The sequence below is a fragment of the Cimex lectularius genome, unplaced genomic scaffold (assembly GCF_000648675.2).
Source record: "Cimex lectularius strain Harlan isolate CLEC.00 unplaced genomic scaffold, Clec_2.1 scaffold20, whole genome shotgun sequence".
In the NCBI taxonomy this organism is placed as follows: domain Eukaryota; kingdom Metazoa; phylum Arthropoda; class Insecta; order Hemiptera; family Cimicidae; genus Cimex; species Cimex lectularius.
Window position 1 is genome coordinate 2,081,600 of NW_019392641.1, and position 16,829 is coordinate 2,098,428.

Consider the following 16,829-nt stretch of genomic DNA (forward strand, 5'->3'; position numbering starts at 1 on the left):
TCCCTCCTTTTTGCCATCACGATAGCCCAAGTGGTAGAGCAGCAGCGTATTTAGCTGAAGGTTGTGGGTTCGTATCCAGCTCATGATGCTGACTTTTTTATCTCAATCAATACCTTACATAAAGATTAATCTATTTTATCAGTTGGATTGATTGTCTTTTATGAAACTTAAAACAAGTGTATTGGCAAGATTTGAATATCGAATGTTCGGCATTTAAGGAAGTGCCATTGAATATCTACTAGTTATTTGGTGATAAAAATGATAATTTTAATGACAAAAAAAAAGGGGCTTTTAATAAAAAAGAAAAATGCTTAAAATTGTCGACCATGATCAAAAACATTAGCTTAATTTTGTAGTCTGTCTATTTGACTTTTGCTCTCACCATTGTCTTTTACATTGCAGACTGCATATCCTCCTTCCTCGAGCGCAAAGAATATTATGTGAAAGCTTTTCATGATGGGTACAAGGATCTTGAGTATTAATTGAAGCTTACCTTTACAAATACTCTCTACTTATTCGTACACCATTGGAGCCGTTCTTTCAGGGCTGACAAGGATCAGATTACTCCAATTACAGCTCTCTGGCTTGGTAGTTTCCAATCATTTTAGACTGCCTACCCGCACTGTTTTGGCCAGTAAAATAAATATAGAGAATAAGCAGATTAAATTGATCAAAAATGGCAGATTCATCACCCTGCGACCTTACCATAATTATTAAAGGCCTATGTGTTACCGTTTTTAGAATTTTTTTTCAATACATACTTTTTTAATGATCAGGAATGATTTTGATTTTTCATGGACAAAAGAATTTATGCGATTAAAGTTGGTTAAAAAAATTTAATAGAAACAATTTTATATAATGACTAGAATGTTAAAAGTGTACAATATATACAAATATTGGGGAAATAAAACGGGTGTCTTGAAATTTGTTACAAATGTTTCAATTATTGTTTATTTCCCTTATATTCGACAAAGAAAATTAAAACAACAAAACGTTTAGAAAAAGGTTTTACGTAATAAGGCTCTTTTTGCAATATGTATATGTATCAACCTCCTCATGCATATATTAAGCGGTATATATACATATATATCGTCACCTGTACAGATTATACATGAGAAATTATGATTCATTAAAAAATGAAGACACTGTACAATAGAATTACAAAAGCAATTACATGATAATGTATAATTTAAAAAACTGACAATAAAATTATAATTCATACTTGAAAGTACATTTAAAATTATGGCCGAAAAGCCATATCGCTAGGACTGATTTTTTGTCGGAGTATTTTAATTTTCTCATAAACTAAACTCGCTTGTTCCTGATCCAAACCCATGCAGTCTATCAAATCTTGGAGCGAAAGCATTAAAAATGAATCGCCATGGATTTCCTGAGGATGAGAAAAAATAAATAACATTCTGTAATTGAGAAGTAATGTAAGTAAATTACCTCTAGTTGGAATTTTTGAGAACTTAAAGTTACGTGTTTAATATAATCACAGACTTCGTCCACGGACCATCTCAAGCAGTAAGATTCCTTGGAATCGTATTCCATATCCTCGAAAGTAGTCTCCATCTCCATTTGCTCCCCGCTACAGCTAGAAACACCGTCCTCGCTAAACTGTTCTTGTTCTGGCGTGGCCGTCTGACTTTTTGAAGGTAAAGACTCTTCCTTGGGCTCAATGCTGTATTTCGTCTCGTGTTCGAAATATTCTTTATTTTCATTTTTAACTTCTTTAGTTTTCAATTCTCCGACACGTATATTTTCCAATGCATTTATTTTTTCAACGGATTTAACTTTCAGAGTTTCACTGCTTTCAGCTGGTCTATAAAACTGCTCAGAACTACTAACATTGTCGACTGATGGTTTTACGTCTTCGGGTATCCTCATATTGTTTTTTTCAACTTCTGCTCTCATTTGAACAAAATACCTGAAATGAATAAACTTATTATAATTTTTAAAACTATAATTAATTTGTTTTAAAGCATTTCTAAAATTTCTCTGATTCAATTGTCAGCAGTTTTTAGGCTCACCATCGTTTTTTAAGTGAGTCTTCTTCTTCATCGCCATCAGATTCATCTACATCCAAATCTATAATATCATCATTATCAAATCTGAAAACAAATTAAAAATTATATATTAAATTTACAACCTTCATTTTTGGATTAAAATATGTGATCTGGAAACCTGGTATAGACTTGATGAAAAAGCAAAATCAATTGTTACCGCCAAGCTTTTGTCCTCTTTTAATGTCATCATCAGGGCAAAACAATGTTAAATATGTCTACAAATTGACAAAAAGTTTTTAACAAACAAATTCAAATTTCTATGAAGACCAACTCAGTTCCAACATTGCCAAGGTATGAAAGAACAAAAGAAATTTTAAAAAACTAATCAAAGGAATTGGAAATTGTCTATTAAAAACTTATTTATAGTTTGTAGATATATTTAAGATAGTTTTTCCCTGATGATGACCTTAAAATGCGTCAAAAGTTTGACAGTAACAATTGAATTTGGTTTTTCATCATGACCATACCATGATCCAGATTCGTGAGTAAAAAAAAGTGGTCGATACATCTAACTCTTAAAATGTAACTTATAAATTATCACTTTTATGCCTTCCATAAAATTCTGAGTTATTTTTCTTTCTACTGTCTGCTTATGAGAGACATTAACATTGAAAAATCTACCAGGAAACCAGAAAAGTTCTTCATTCTGTTTTTCATTTGATGTTGTTTTCTGTGACATTTTTATTAACATAGATTAGATGTTGCATCACATAATACAAGAGGATAATGGTTGGTTCATAAAGAAAGTCTTGAATAGTTCATTGTAAATTATAAAATATTTTCTTTCTTATGGCTACAAAACCCATAAATCATGTATGCATACTGTACAAATTTAAATTGGCACTAGGGCTGTCGTAGGCTGTACGAGACAGCTGTAAAATGTGCACTACATTCAGTGATGAAAAGTGAACGCACTGCCTAAGAGTGATTAAAAAAGTATGCTTTTGGAATGAAGAGACTGAAGATGAACCACGGTCTCGTAAAATCTCCTGTCTTGATTAACGACAAATTGAGGGGAAGTTTTCCAACTGGATTTGAGCCAAACATGTCAGGAGCTTGTCAGTCTTCAACAACGTAAACGATGAAACCATTTGCTCTAGCTAATATAGCTCTATATATATATATANACTTTATTTTCCATAAGTGTTCTACAACACACATTGATGGCCCAGATTTCCACCTGAAAAACGGAGGTGTTATTGCCAAGAGGGGAGGAGATGCTAATTCCTAATTTTGGTATGTAAATTCCTGCACCACTCCCTCTACCTTTGATAAGTGATCCATTTGTGTAGCAGTCTATGTTACGATGGTCATCATCCAGACTATAATTATAATCACAAGGGATGACTACCTGAAAGTGCTTTTTCCCTGAAGGGGTTTAATCTTTTTATCACTAACGCTTAATAATTGACCCTTAAACTTACTCAATAGTTGTGAGATTTTCGAGTAACCTATGTTATTGCACTTAAGCGGCCCATAGACGATCAATATCAATATCGACAATTCTCCTATATTGTACCATTGATATAGTGCCTTTCCTGTATATCTTATTAATATGACCTTTCCAATCAAGTTTCCTGTCAAGTGTCACACCAAGGAATTTGATGGAATCCACTAACTTTAATTCTATGCCCTGAAATTTAGGGTTTTTAAAATTACCTGATGTTCTTCTCCTGCTAAACATTATCAATTCTAGTTTAGCAGGATTAATTGATAAACCTTTGTCACAACACCACCCATAAAGCAATCCCACGGCGTTTTCCATCAGTAGTGGAAGAGTCAGGGGATCCCTACCTGAGCATTATGGTACCATCATCTGAAAATAATTGACTGTAGAAACCTGAATTATTCAAAAGTTCTATTAAGCTGTTTACGGCATTGTGCACTAAGAACTGCCATGAGGCCATCACAAAAATGTACTCAAGCCAACTGCAACGAGTATCTCTTTCCCTGGTCTAGAAACAACCTGCCCGCCTGAACAGGTGAATTTTTCACAAGGACAATGCCAGACCTAATACAGCCAGAACAACAACAGTGATAACGAAGTTTGGTTTGTCAGAGAAAAAGACCAAGTTGTACAAGTCAATGGGATGGTTAGGGGGAAATGTACATACTAAGTTTTCTATGTAGGCCCTTCTAATAAGTGGATGATTGTACTCTTGAATGTTGTCTCCTTTGGTAAGTTCAACTTACTTGTCACACTTTTTAAAACTTTTTTACTATTAGGAAATTCAAGGGGTTTCAGTCGGAATGGAACCATAATCATCTGTGATGCACCATGAAGCTGATAGCCACAATTGTTCTTAGAATGAAAAATTGCATACATCTTTGAAAGTGATACAAATGCAAAGATGTTTCGGTATCAAAAAAGAACAAAAAATTAACATGGAATGACAGTTTAAATAATGAAGAACTCAGAATGTGATAAAGAACTCAAAAACTGATGAATCTAGATTCGTTGAAACTTACTTTATGATATATTTATTATTATAAATTATGATTTTAAAAAATAATAAAATCAATACCTTTTATTCTTTTTTAAGCAGTTCAGGCGATTTGACAGATGGTTTTCCGAATTAATATTTTCACAGCTGTAAGGGCATTCCTCCACGCAATTATGTGTTATGCCTAAACCCTTAAAATTACCATCTCCGACACAACCGGGTGTCTTGCAAGTTGCGTTTAACAATTGAGCTGTAAATAAAGAGTCCATGTTATTTAATATTTATAGAACATATTTGAAAGATATTTACAGCTGGTCGGAGGAGGTTCTACAGGATGGCCGGTCTTAAATCCCCAACCGACCGGATGTAAGTCAGAACTGTCATCATCCACCCAGTAGCCGAAATGATCTGGAAAGCCGTCAAAATGTACTTTTACCTGATACGGTAAAACATCACAAATGGTAGCCACTCTAAGTAAGTGCGGAGCTCTTTTATCTATCATTTCGAGCTTTGTGCCATTTTTGAATTCTAAATGAGGTCTTAGACAGAACGCCTTTGCCGGGGCTGCAGTACTTCCTGTTTTCTTTAAATACATATCCCATGAAAATTGAGTATGTTTGTAACCTAAACAGACACACACATAAATAAATATAAATTTATTTAATTTACAAGAAGTAGTCTATACTTGCCATTTGGTGGGGTCAGCTCATGGTTGTTCTCCTTGCACCACCCTACCGGATGGATGTATGGACTGGAAATGTTAACCCAATAATCATATACATCACTCCAAGAATCGAAATGAATGAGAATTCTACTTTCAATCACTCCAGCAACTGAAGCGACACAGACTAAAAATGTATTTTTCTTATCGACCGCTTCCAGTTTCATTCCCACTTTGAATAGATTGTGAGTCATCTAAAATTTTAATCACACATTTTTTATGATCTTTTGGTTTACCAATCGATCGCTGCCAAATCTTACATTGTTCAATTTGAAAGTTGGAAAACACCAGTAAGGGACAGGCTTTGTCCCTTTGTTCTTATGATAAACCTGCCAATTAAAAGATTTCTGGTACCCTAAAGGTGGCTGGAGTTGAATACCATGTTGCGAACAAAAACCGCACGGGAAAATGTTTGGGCTATCAGCATTAACCCAAAAATCATATATATCAGGATACCCCACAAAATGCAACCGTAGTCTATATCCTGAAATAAAAAATAATTAATCAGCTGAATGAAACTATTTTTAATATTATATATAATTACCTTTTACTTCGACTATTTTAACAGCACAGAAATAAGACTGATGTTCAGGATCGATAGCTTCAAGGTATGTATTTACAGTAAAAGAGTTAACACAGTCTGGAAAAGGGTTGTTAAATAAACGAATCCAACTTGGTTTTGATGATGTCATGGACAAATAATGACCCCAAGGGAAAGCATATTTATCTTCCTATAGAAAACAATATAAGTACTAAAGTACATTCTATTAAACAGCTTAAATTCATAGTAATGGCATAATAAGAGCTTTTGCAGAATTAAGTTTTGATTGTGAGATAAGGCTTAAATAGGTGTATGCCTGAAGTTGATCTACAGTGAACTACAATTCAAAAGAAAAGAAAAAAATTAGAAGAGCTATCCAATCTCTCCTAAATCAGAATTCATTCACACTATCTAAGAGTAATTTTTGAGACCACTCTCTTTTAAGGCTTCAAGGATTGTTGGGAAGAGATCAGGAGGAAATATGTTGTATGTGGGGATTAGAGAGAGAGATTGGAAGTTAGTGTGAAATTTTTTGTAGTGGACTGTGCAAATTCATTTAAAAAGGGAATCCCACTGACACTTGCTTTTTCATCTCAACCTAAATCTTAGATTAAAAGTATAAATAATTAAAAAGGGAATATTTAGGTCCTTCTGGACGGTTGAAAACATAGAAGGAAGTGTTGACGATAGATCTAAAGATTCATAATTTCATGGTGATTCTGCGGATATTGTAACATTTGCCATATATCCTTATCGGTTTCAGTATTGACTTGCATACAAATCTTGTCAAGGGAGAGTTTAGATCTGTTGTCTTTTAGTCTAGTATCCTTATGAGAAATCAGAACTGTCAGTTCAGTTCTATCTTTTTGAGTCATGTATGAAAATTCCAGGTGAGTTGTTTGCTTAGAGCCCTATACAGAGTGATGTGATGGAGTATGAAGTTTTGTTTTGGGACTTAGTGGCTTTGCCATTTTTTGAATCATTATTCAATGGAATACAGGTGTGGCTGAAGGGTTCAATGAGCTATGACTAGATCGGAGTATAGGATAGAATGGCAGAGTCATCAGTATATGTCACCAAAGTGAGTATGAACTGAAAACAATAGCAGGCCAAGGATCGACCCATACTACAGAGTACCTATCAGGATTTAAAGATAAAATGGAGTCTAAAAAGAAATCAAAAGAAACTATAAAAAGGCCCAGGGGTAGAAAGGGATCTGACGTGACAGAAAGTAATCAAACAGTCGTCATGGTAGTAAGTAGTATAAGGTCGTCACATAGAATGTGTGAGCAGTCTAGGCTATCACATTTTTCTAGTGAGCATAGTGTTTTCATAACACATTTTTTTCTTTCTCTATTGTTATTGAGTATGGTTTGGGAAAAAACAACTCTATCCTATTAGCATTGCAAAATTGAAAGAAAACGAAAAGAATTATGAGGTATATGAAATATTAACAAAATACAAAAATTAGAGGAATACCAGCACCTAATTATTTAAATATTTAATTACAGCTTAATTACTCAAAATATTTCTCTTTGATCACTCATTTTAACCATGAACAAAACTCAATCTTTGCCTAAAAGAACTAAAGTTGGTAGAACGATCGCATGGGAAATTTGTGATTTTGTATAACTGGATTGCATGTAGCGACAAAATCAGGCCCAAAGGCCGATAAATCTGATAAATCTGACGGGGAGGATGAAGGTTTTGTTGTACTATATCGCCAGACCGCCTTGGTCTGATATCTCTCACCACAACAGATGGTTTTCTTTCTGGCCGAGCAGGGTAACAAATAATATTAAAAAAATTACAATTGGTTCATCAGCACAATTGTTTGTAAATACAAATTTGTGAAAACTGCATGGCTCAGTAAAGAATATATAACAACAAAAAAAAGAGTAAGAACTTACCAAATTGAAACTTGAATCAATTTCAACTTTGACTTCTTCCCCTGGATCCAAATCTTGGGAGACAAAATACGATGATCTTTTTTTTACAGTTTTGTCAGCATTTTCGACAATTCTAATTTGCGAACCTCTTAATTCAGATTTGTTAGCTGCTTTATTAGGAGGGAGTATAGATTCCAGTTTACTTTTAAACTTAAAAGATGTCCTAGAAACTCTTCTTTCTTTTTGCTGTTCACACTTTGTAACTTGTAGGGATTTTTTAAGCAAAGACGGCAACTTATTACAAACAGGAGGAGTATCTGAACTACTGCTGTCATCGTCTAAATCTATCACTTCGTCATTCTTAACTTTCACTGTGTCATCTTGCTTTGGGGATTGCAAAAGTGTTTTAGTCTTAATATCAACATCCTCATCGGTACTTTTTTGGTTTGACGACTCCGATTTAAAGAGTTTCTTTTTCTTTTTTTCCGTGAAAACTTTTTTCTCTTGTTCTGTCTTATTACATATGGCTTGTTGTTGAGCAATCAGGTTATCCTTACAAGCTACACTGCAATAATTCTCATTGTAGAATTCGGATATTAATCCATAGCAGCTGCATGCAACACAACAATAAATTTCATCTGGATCTCTATCCTTCCGCTTTCCTGGAATTTGAATTACATAAAATTATTCAACAAATTAATTTATTAAAAAACTATCTCAAATAGAGGTGATCAAATTACATATGAAAGCCATAAACTGTTCTTGTTAACAGTATAAAAATATAAGTGATCAATTACCTTCAATTTTATCTCCAGAACTATTTGAGTTTCCATCAACTACAGATTCATCATGAACTTCCAGCATCCCAAACTCATTGATTGTCATCTGAAATTATCAAAGTTACTGCTGTTTCATAAAGTTAGGGTAATGCTAGGTTTAAAGACATGTGATAGAACCCTTTGTTGTAACTTTTTTTTTTTTTTTTTTGCATAGAGTAAAATAATTAATAATGAAATTACAGGAGGATTCGATAAAATATTTTACAATATAATTTAATTTGCAGGCATTTTCAATCAACCTGGTCTAATCACTGCTTCTGTGAATCAAGCACATTCTAGCTTTTGATCAACTTGTTTTTATTTTGTTGTGATATTTTTGTTTAGGTAAGATTCCTTTTACATGGGACAATGTTTTTGTTGTCTTTAATGCAATTTTTACACTGAATTAATTTTATCGTATTGTTCAATACATCTCCCCACAAATTGATACGTTTTATGCAGGAAATGAATTTTCGTGAAAAGTGAAAAATAGCATAAATTGCACATAAGTTAATTTTATCTAGTAATGCAAGCACTTTTTTTTTATTAATATACAGTAAAATTTTGTAAATATGGTTTTGTTGACTAGTATTTTCTCCAAAACGTTTTAAGCTATATAAGATGTCAATATAATGAAACTTATGCAGAAAAGGTTTGGGTGGCCAACACATACACCTACACCCCTTTAAAGTCCACGAGAAAAAATTTGAATAAGCGATCTAAGATCTATTGTGGCTGGTTTGGGTCCTGCATGCCATCCCCCCAAAAAAAATCAAGAATGGCACAAATCTCCTACTACAATGCACTACTTTCAAAAATCCTGTATTTTGGTATCATTGCAATAACAAATTTCACTTACTTTTATATTACACCCAGGCAATGCGCCAAGACCTGTGGCGTCCCACTCGACTGTCTTAAAAGGGTCGAATTCTTCTGCACCTGGTAGTAATTTAAGATTTTCCTGTTGGCTGGCAAATACTTTAACGGGCAATTCGTTCACCAGAACAATTCCTTTCCGTTTCCTGGCCCTTTCTTTTGGAGCTGGTGGTAAAAGTTTTTCTTTCTGGTGTTCACTTGGATCCTTGGCACTTTTACTTTCTTTAATTGATTCTTCCTTAGGTTGGTCGACGTCCAACTGTTTGTCAGTGTTATCTAAGCCTAAAAATAAAATAAAAAAGTTTTACTACAGTGAGAGGCAAAAAAGTGGCCACCCTTAATATTTTTTACTTCCCTCCCAGACAATCCTCCATTGATTTTCTTACAATATTTGGTCTGTTTTAAAGGATTAAAGGTAAATAAAACACTGATAAAATCTCCCACTTGGTTTACAATTGGATTTTGTAAATAAATCTAAGTCAATCTCTTCTTTGTTGGTTTTTCTTTAATTCTTTCCAATGTTCCGAAGGTTTGATTTTTTAAGTTGGATTATTTCTAAGTTTCAAATTTGTGTGAATGATAGTTTTAAGCTAGAATCATAGCATTGTTGGAAGATAGAAGAAGTCAAGCGAATGTGGCCAGGGTGAAAGGTGATCACTGGTTTCTTTATCTAATGAAACTTGTGCGGAAAAGGTTTGGGAAAACTTAACATTCCCAGAGCAACTGTTCGAAGGGTATTTCATCGCTACCAAGATCCTGGCGGTTACTCAAGAAGGCATGGATCAAGTCGCCATCGTGTCATCTCAGAGAGATCATCATTTCATTGTTTTGAATGTATTCCGTAAATGAAATTTTACCACTGATGAGGTCAAGGAATATCTTCAACATGTTAATGTCAGTTTACAGCTCTGTAAGGTGAAGACTTTCACAAGCTGGATTACAAGGGAGAAGGCCTGCCACTGGTCCAGAATTTGTGACAAGGCATAGAACAGCTCAGTTAAGTTTTGCAAGAAATCATGTCAACTGGTGTAGTAAGATTGAACTAAAATCTAGCTTTAGAATGAGTCAAGGTTTTGTTTGAGGTCTTCTGACAGCCGAAAGAAAAACAGGAGTGCGATAAATCTCTGTAAAAGTTTTCACTCCAGAGAAGCTATGGATGTGGTGGTGTTATGGTTTGGGCAGGCATTCTATGGAAGGTCGCACAAACTTGATCTTCATCGAGGGTTCCATAACAGCTGCGCGATACTTTCAAAATGGGTTATTAGAATTTGTTTCTTATACACCACTAATTGGCGACTGTTTTATTTTTATGCATAACAGTGCAAGGCCTCAACAGCTAGGATCGTTGGTGACTACTTGGAATGGGCTTCAATTCAATGTTTGGAGTGGCCAGCATGTAGACTTAAACCTTATCGAACACCTTTGGGTCGAGTTGTCAAAGAGGGCAAAAAGTGGCCTAGTGATTCCCGACTTTTGACAGCTATTAAGAATGGAGCTGTTGGAGGAGAATGAAAAAATTCCACAACACTACATTCAAAACCTCATAAAATCTACATTAAAAAGTGTTTTAAATTTTAAACCATACATTAACATATCTACAATTTGATATGTCAAAACTGAACAAAACGTCCAATCTTTATCAGAAAGATATTTAAATATTTATTACAAAATTTTAATTATATGAGTTGTAACAACATATGATATACATACATCATTAAGATAGCATGATAATTTCAACTAACATAAAACTTTAACAATTCCCCCTTAAAAATATATTTGTGTGTTTTGCAGCTTGTGTATTGAACAAGTTTTTTTTTCATTAACTAAATCAAGTTACATCATACACTGACATTATATTAATTTCTTATGTGAAATCTATCCTTTTAAAAAATAAAATTTGAAAAAATAGTTTTATTATTACTGTTATATAGATTCAACTTACATTTTTCATCTTCTTCAGTTTTGGGTGTGCATGTTGAATCTGCCCCCTCTTCACTTGATTGTTCCTCTTTTACTTCTATAACTTCTGACTTGATTTCTCTTTCCACATTTTCTTGATCCTCAATACTTATTTTTTCATCACTATTACTCTTTTCATCTTGTGGTGTTTCTTCTTTCATCGTTAAATCATCCTTTGACTCGCTTTCATTAGTACTATCAGCTGAATTGGAAGAAGTTATATTTTCTTTATCTGACAATTTTGATTTATCATTTTTAGCGTTTAACAAATTGATAGGGCAAACCAAACTGGAAGCAAGCAGTTTTTTAGCCTGCAGAATGTTAAACGGTTTTATCACAGAATTTGTAATAATCTTTGAATCTATACTTTTCTGCCTGATAATGTTCGGCGGGAGCAGTTTGGACTGGACAGGTTGGGAAGTCAGCGGATCTATAACGACGGTGTTACGAGAAAGTATACTGATCGACGACTGTTTGACTTTTGGATTAGATGAAGGGCTGACAACATAATTCTTGTTCGTCTGTTTACACGAGCTTTGAGGCAATATCAGACTCAACGATGGTGAAGTCAACGTAGTCGGAGTAGTGCTCGCAGTCGTCTGAGTTGTACGTGGGAGGATGATTCGTGCCACAGCACCATCCTTACTTTTCATAGGAGCTAGCAGAACCTTTTGTTGAATGCAATCTTGACCTTTAACGACCGCCTTGAACAAAGTTCCAACATAAGCGATGTTATTCGGCCCCGTTACAGGAATTAACTTTCCATTTGCAATCTAGAAAAAAAAACACTTTTAAATCATCACATTATTTTTAATAGGTTTTGTTAAAAAATAAAGAAAAAAGTTTAGCCACTAAGTTTTAAAGAAAATACACACTATGTATATTTTATTATGTGTATTTATGCACATATATTTTAATAAATTAAACAAAAATAAATCATATTGCATATTTTATGAGTAACTTTTCATTAGTTTACATGCTCAGAACTTGATCACTTTACTAGATTTAGTTTAGAAGTCATTTAAACACATTTCAGCTTATGCCATCTTCAGTGATGAATAAGGAGTGATCAGGTGACAATAAAATGTTTTCCCCTAATTGCAGACCACCAACGTTAACTTTTCATTTGTTAGACATTTTTCACAGTTAAAATTAAAATATGACACTTTATAAAAAATAGAAATTTATAAAGGGTGTCAGATTTGTTTATCATATCTCTCTTATGTTTGTTTAGAAAATGATTAAGACAAAACATCATTATTTATATAATTTTTCATTATAGAAATGATGTCATGATCTGTCTGAAAATGTTAAAGTCTTGAGAAGGAGGCTTTAATTCTGAGGATTCAAATTAGAGTAAGATTGGGCCTCTTTAGGACCTGCTCACCATGACCAGTATTGGTCTATTGATGTCTACATCTTAAGGCTTTTTAACAAATCACAAAGCTTTTTCAAGGACCTCCATGTAATAATAATTGAACCTAAATTTCAGTCATGGATGTAATAATTTTTTAACTTCTAACAAATGAATTGTAGTAATTGAACCTAAATTTCATAGTCATGGATGTAATAATTTTAGTTGATTCAAAATAAATTATATATAATAATTGTACCTAATTTTCATAGTCATGGATGTAATAACTTTTAACTTCCTACAAATGAATTGTCGGTAATAATTGAACCAAAATTTCATAATCGTGGATGCAATAATTTTTAACTTCATACAAAATAAATTGAGTGTAATAATTGAACCAAAATTTCATAATCGTGGATGCAATAATTTTTAACTTCACGCATACGAATTGTGTGTAATAAATGAACCAAAATTTCATAGTCATNATAGTTATGGATGTATTAATTTGTAACTTCATACAAAATAAATTGTGTATAATAATTGTACCTTATTTTTATAGTTATGGGTGTATTAATTTTTAAGTTCATACAAAACAAATTGTGTGAAATTACTGTACCTAAATTTCATTGTACTCTTGAGTGGTTTTGACTAGATTTATTACCATTGCAACAGGACATCGTTCAAAGGGAATTATTCATATTTTTAGAGAAAAAAAATATTCCCCACCAGAATGTTTTTTTCAGGTAGAAAATCTAGGTAAAAGAGCCAATTTGAAATCAAACTAAATACAAGACGACAATTGGGTAAATAATAAGACGTAATCGTATTGCAATAAATATAACTGGTCGAAATCGGGGTGAACAGACTTACCGAATGCAAAGGATTGGCACTGGCAGTTGCAGTGTTGGTCGATTCGGCCGTGGTACTATCATCCTTTGCAGAACCTTGCTGGACGAATAATACTGGTACCACTTTCTTGTCCGGGGGCGTTATCTCCTGGCTCGTACTTTCCGCCGATTCCTCTTTCGTCACGATTTGCGGCTCTTCGATACTCATTTCTCTATGAATTAGGAACGCTCAGGAAATGTTCCTGACCAGGAGATAAAAAGAGGAAATACTTGAAAACCATTTTTTTGATACCAACGCTTTAAAGCCCATGTAGTTAGAAATGGAATTACCTTCTTTTTTTCCGACCGTGACAAAATTTCCCTCGGAAGGTCACTAATAAAATTTTATTCTCCAACCCGATTATCTACTCAAGATATTTCCGCGCGTTGCGAAATCATTTTAGAAGAAAGAGGACGAGTGGCCCGGGTTCGACCGTCGAATTTTCGAGTCGGGACCGTCTCGCGTTATCGAGCGTTTTCCACCGTAAAACCTGTTTCGAGCCTCTTGAGTCGGAGCTCGTCTTTTGGAGCCATAAGAGGAATTTTACACGAGATCAGGACTTTGTGACTTTATCCAGGAGACTTGCACTTTACTCCTCGTATCGCGATTGTTAAAAGACGGATTTCAACGGTGTATCTGGACAGAGTACGCGCTCCACGGTACAGGCACGGTTTCAACAGGCAGAGAGAAAAAGCGGATTACGCGGGCACTGAAATATCCCCGCCTTCCTTTCTTTAAGACTATTAAATGGACTCCTGCCTTTTCCTCGGGATAAAAACCACCCAAAAACAATTTTTTAGATTAAAAACAACACTCGCCGCGTTTTATCGACTTTCCCCAAGAACCCGCTTCCCCTAGGACCATTTGGGCATTCTCTCAATTGGGGATAATTTATTAAACCGACCGAAAACCTTGAGAGTTCGATCTTCGATGGTCGGTCGAAAACTGGCAAACAAAAAGTCAATTAACAAAACAAACAAAAAAATAAAAAGCCAGAGATATTAAAATTTAAAAATAAAATAACATTATCCCTCTATTCTTAAAGAATTTAGACGTCTTCCTATCTCCAATTATTTATAACTTCAGTAAAATAAAATAGAAAACTTTTTATTCAATATTAACGTTTAACCAGTCTTGACTTTCAAGAAATTATGGAAAAATAGCACACAAAACAATTATGAAATAGATCGAGATCTGCGGGATAATAAGCCTAGTTATAAAACTAAGGAAAATAATCCTTCACTCATTGAAATAATCGCCATTGTTTTCAAAAACCCTCATTGACCTGAATCTTTCGATCGAAAAACTTATATTTGAAGTCAAAAAGAGCCGATTTCTCGAGACTTCGTTGGTTTTACAGAACTTTTTTCTGCTTAAGTCTTATTGTATATTGTATAATCTGTTAGCGACAGGTCTGGAAAACATGGAGGACGTGGCAAAGTCTGTTTTTTGCCGTCTGTTTTTTCATTGCAATTTTTATGCTTTCAGGCGTGCATTATCATGAATCCTGAGCCTGGATCGAAATTCTGAAGTTTTGGATGGTCTATAATCACCAACAGTGATGGTTTGACCAAGAATCGAAAGCTCATAGTGCACAATATTTATGACAGTTTGGAAATTAGTGAATAAATCTTCTTTCTGAAGGTCAGGCTTATGAAATTTTCTAGATTTTCATCAGGGGAAAAGTCATTATTGTAACGGCCTAAAATTATTGTACAGGACATTTTAACTAACCAAAAGGTTTAAAATATTTAGATATATAAATCAATAAATTTTCATCACTTAATTTCCATTGTCTTCATTTATGTAACATTTTGGCTTTTAGCTTCGTTGTTTCCAATTGAATTGGACTGCTTTTCCTTGCTTTTTTGATCTGCCATACTCTGTCTTTTGCCATATTTAGTGGTGGATTAACTATGGTTGTATCACAGAAGGCGAGAACCTACAGGTTCATCGAATTCATATAAGTCTTTCAAGAGAAGACAGTGACTATGGTACATTATCCCAAGAAAGCTAGGTATTATAAAAAAAAAAAAATAGGCAGCACTAAAGACAACTACCTCACCAGTAGCAAAGTCCAGTCATTTGGAATTGCAACAGAAACATTGGGGATGAGTCCTATTGTTGAGAGCTGTGAAAAGATGGTAATTTGTTGGCAATAGGTCTATTTTCCCTTAGTTTTAGAAAGTATTTGTAGATATTTTGACCAATTTTTAACAAGATTGCTACACGAGATCAAGATGAACTAGTTGAAAGGCTTCATTTGCTAACTTGCAACTTTTGACTCAACCGATAGTTCAAAATCATCAAAAATTTTCCCATATAATTTTTGTGTTGTTCACAGATTATATTTGTTGTATATTGTAAATCATCAGAACTAGTTTCCAAGTCCCAATGAATGGGATGTATACATTGAAAGCTCAACAAACGGACTGACTGTTTTTCTTTCTTTCAAATTCTCCTTACCCTCGATCTTGTATGTACAATTTAATTATTCTTGCATAAATGTTGAGAAAATCATCAGCCTACCATTGCTTACATTACAATTAGTATAAATTATTTTCAAGTTGAAAAATTTATTCTTTGTACAATCTTCCAAATCCCTTGCTAGGAAGAGCTGCTACACCACTGGTACAACCTGTACACTTTTGTGGTATAGTAGTAGTAATTCCTGACGTATAAGAGGGTTAATCTACCCTTTCAGAGTTGTGGTCAAGGGGTCAAACCACTTTACAATTCTTTTTTCGCACTATAATTAATTATAAAGTTTTGTACTCTGCTGGGATTTGAACTGAGAACCGAGCATAGCAAACATGAGTTAGATGCCTTAACCACTCCCCTGACTAAAATTTACACGTTTGAATCGCACTTTAATGAACTACATCCTTTTTTCTTACAGTTATTTGAAGAAATTATGTGTGTTTGGAAACCCATAAAACAATTAATTTATTAATAATTAAAATTATTTAAAAAACATTTTCAATTTAATTCAGTGTTAAAATACCATTAAAAAATACATTGATCTTGCTATTTGAACTAGTTAAGCCCTAATTTGATCCCACTATCCTGAAGAGTCAGATCAACAATTTTTGGCTCGTGGGAAATTACAAACAATAAATTTTAATTGTCTCGGATTTTTTTAATTTAAAAACTGGCCGACTCCTCGATAAAAAGTATCAAAAATAGAAAACAACAAGGCTGGCGAAAACAAAATAATTATTTTTAAACATACAAAATTAATGTATGGGTTAAAACAAGGTAGCATTAATT

General features: G+C 33.8%; 1 protein-coding gene across 2 annotated transcripts; it reads right to left on the minus strand.

Moving 5' to 3' along the window:
* Nucleotides 1-933: 933 nt before the first annotated feature.
* Nucleotides 934-14,249, minus strand: LOC106661518 (lethal(3)malignant brain tumor-like protein 3). 2 transcript variants are annotated; one of them, XM_014384979.2, is made up of 14 exons: nucleotides 13,850-14,249; nucleotides 13,542-13,761; nucleotides 11,301-12,090; nucleotides 9,342-9,640; nucleotides 8,462-8,549; nucleotides 7,686-8,326; nucleotides 5,779-5,965; nucleotides 5,495-5,718; nucleotides 5,203-5,428; nucleotides 4,823-5,137; nucleotides 4,595-4,763; nucleotides 2,034-2,114; nucleotides 1,450-1,930; nucleotides 934-1,390 (listed from the first exon to the last, which is right to left on the minus strand). In XM_014384979.2, the coding sequence occupies exons 2-14, from the start codon at nucleotides 13,725-13,727 to the stop codon at nucleotides 1,241-1,243; spliced, it is 3,837 nt and encodes a 1,278-aa protein (XP_014240465.1). In that variant the 5' UTR covers nucleotides 13,728-13,761; nucleotides 13,850-14,249; the 3' UTR covers nucleotides 934-1,240. The 2 variants fall into 2 exon arrangements, with proteins under 2 accessions (XP_014240465.1, XP_014240466.1); XM_014384980.2 differs by lacking the exon at nucleotides 13,850-14,249 and having other exon boundaries at nucleotides 13,542-13,843.
* Between the last annotated feature and the right edge of the window lie 2,580 nt (nucleotides 14,250-16,829).

Excerpts from the sequence above, each read along its gene's own strand:
- LOC106661518 (XM_014384979.2), bottom strand. The coding sequence starts at position 13,727 with ATGAGTATCGAAGAGCCGCAAATCGTGACGAAAGAGGAATCGGCGGAA. Across the intron at positions 5,966-7,685 it reads TTGATTCAAGTTTCAATTTG|GAAGATAAATATGCTTTCCC; the intron begins GTAAGTTCTTAC and ends TGTTTTCTATAG. Across the intron at positions 1,391-1,449 it reads CTCAAAAATTCCAACTAGAG|GAAATCCATGGCGATTCATT; the intron begins GTAATTTACTTA and ends TCTCATCCTCAG.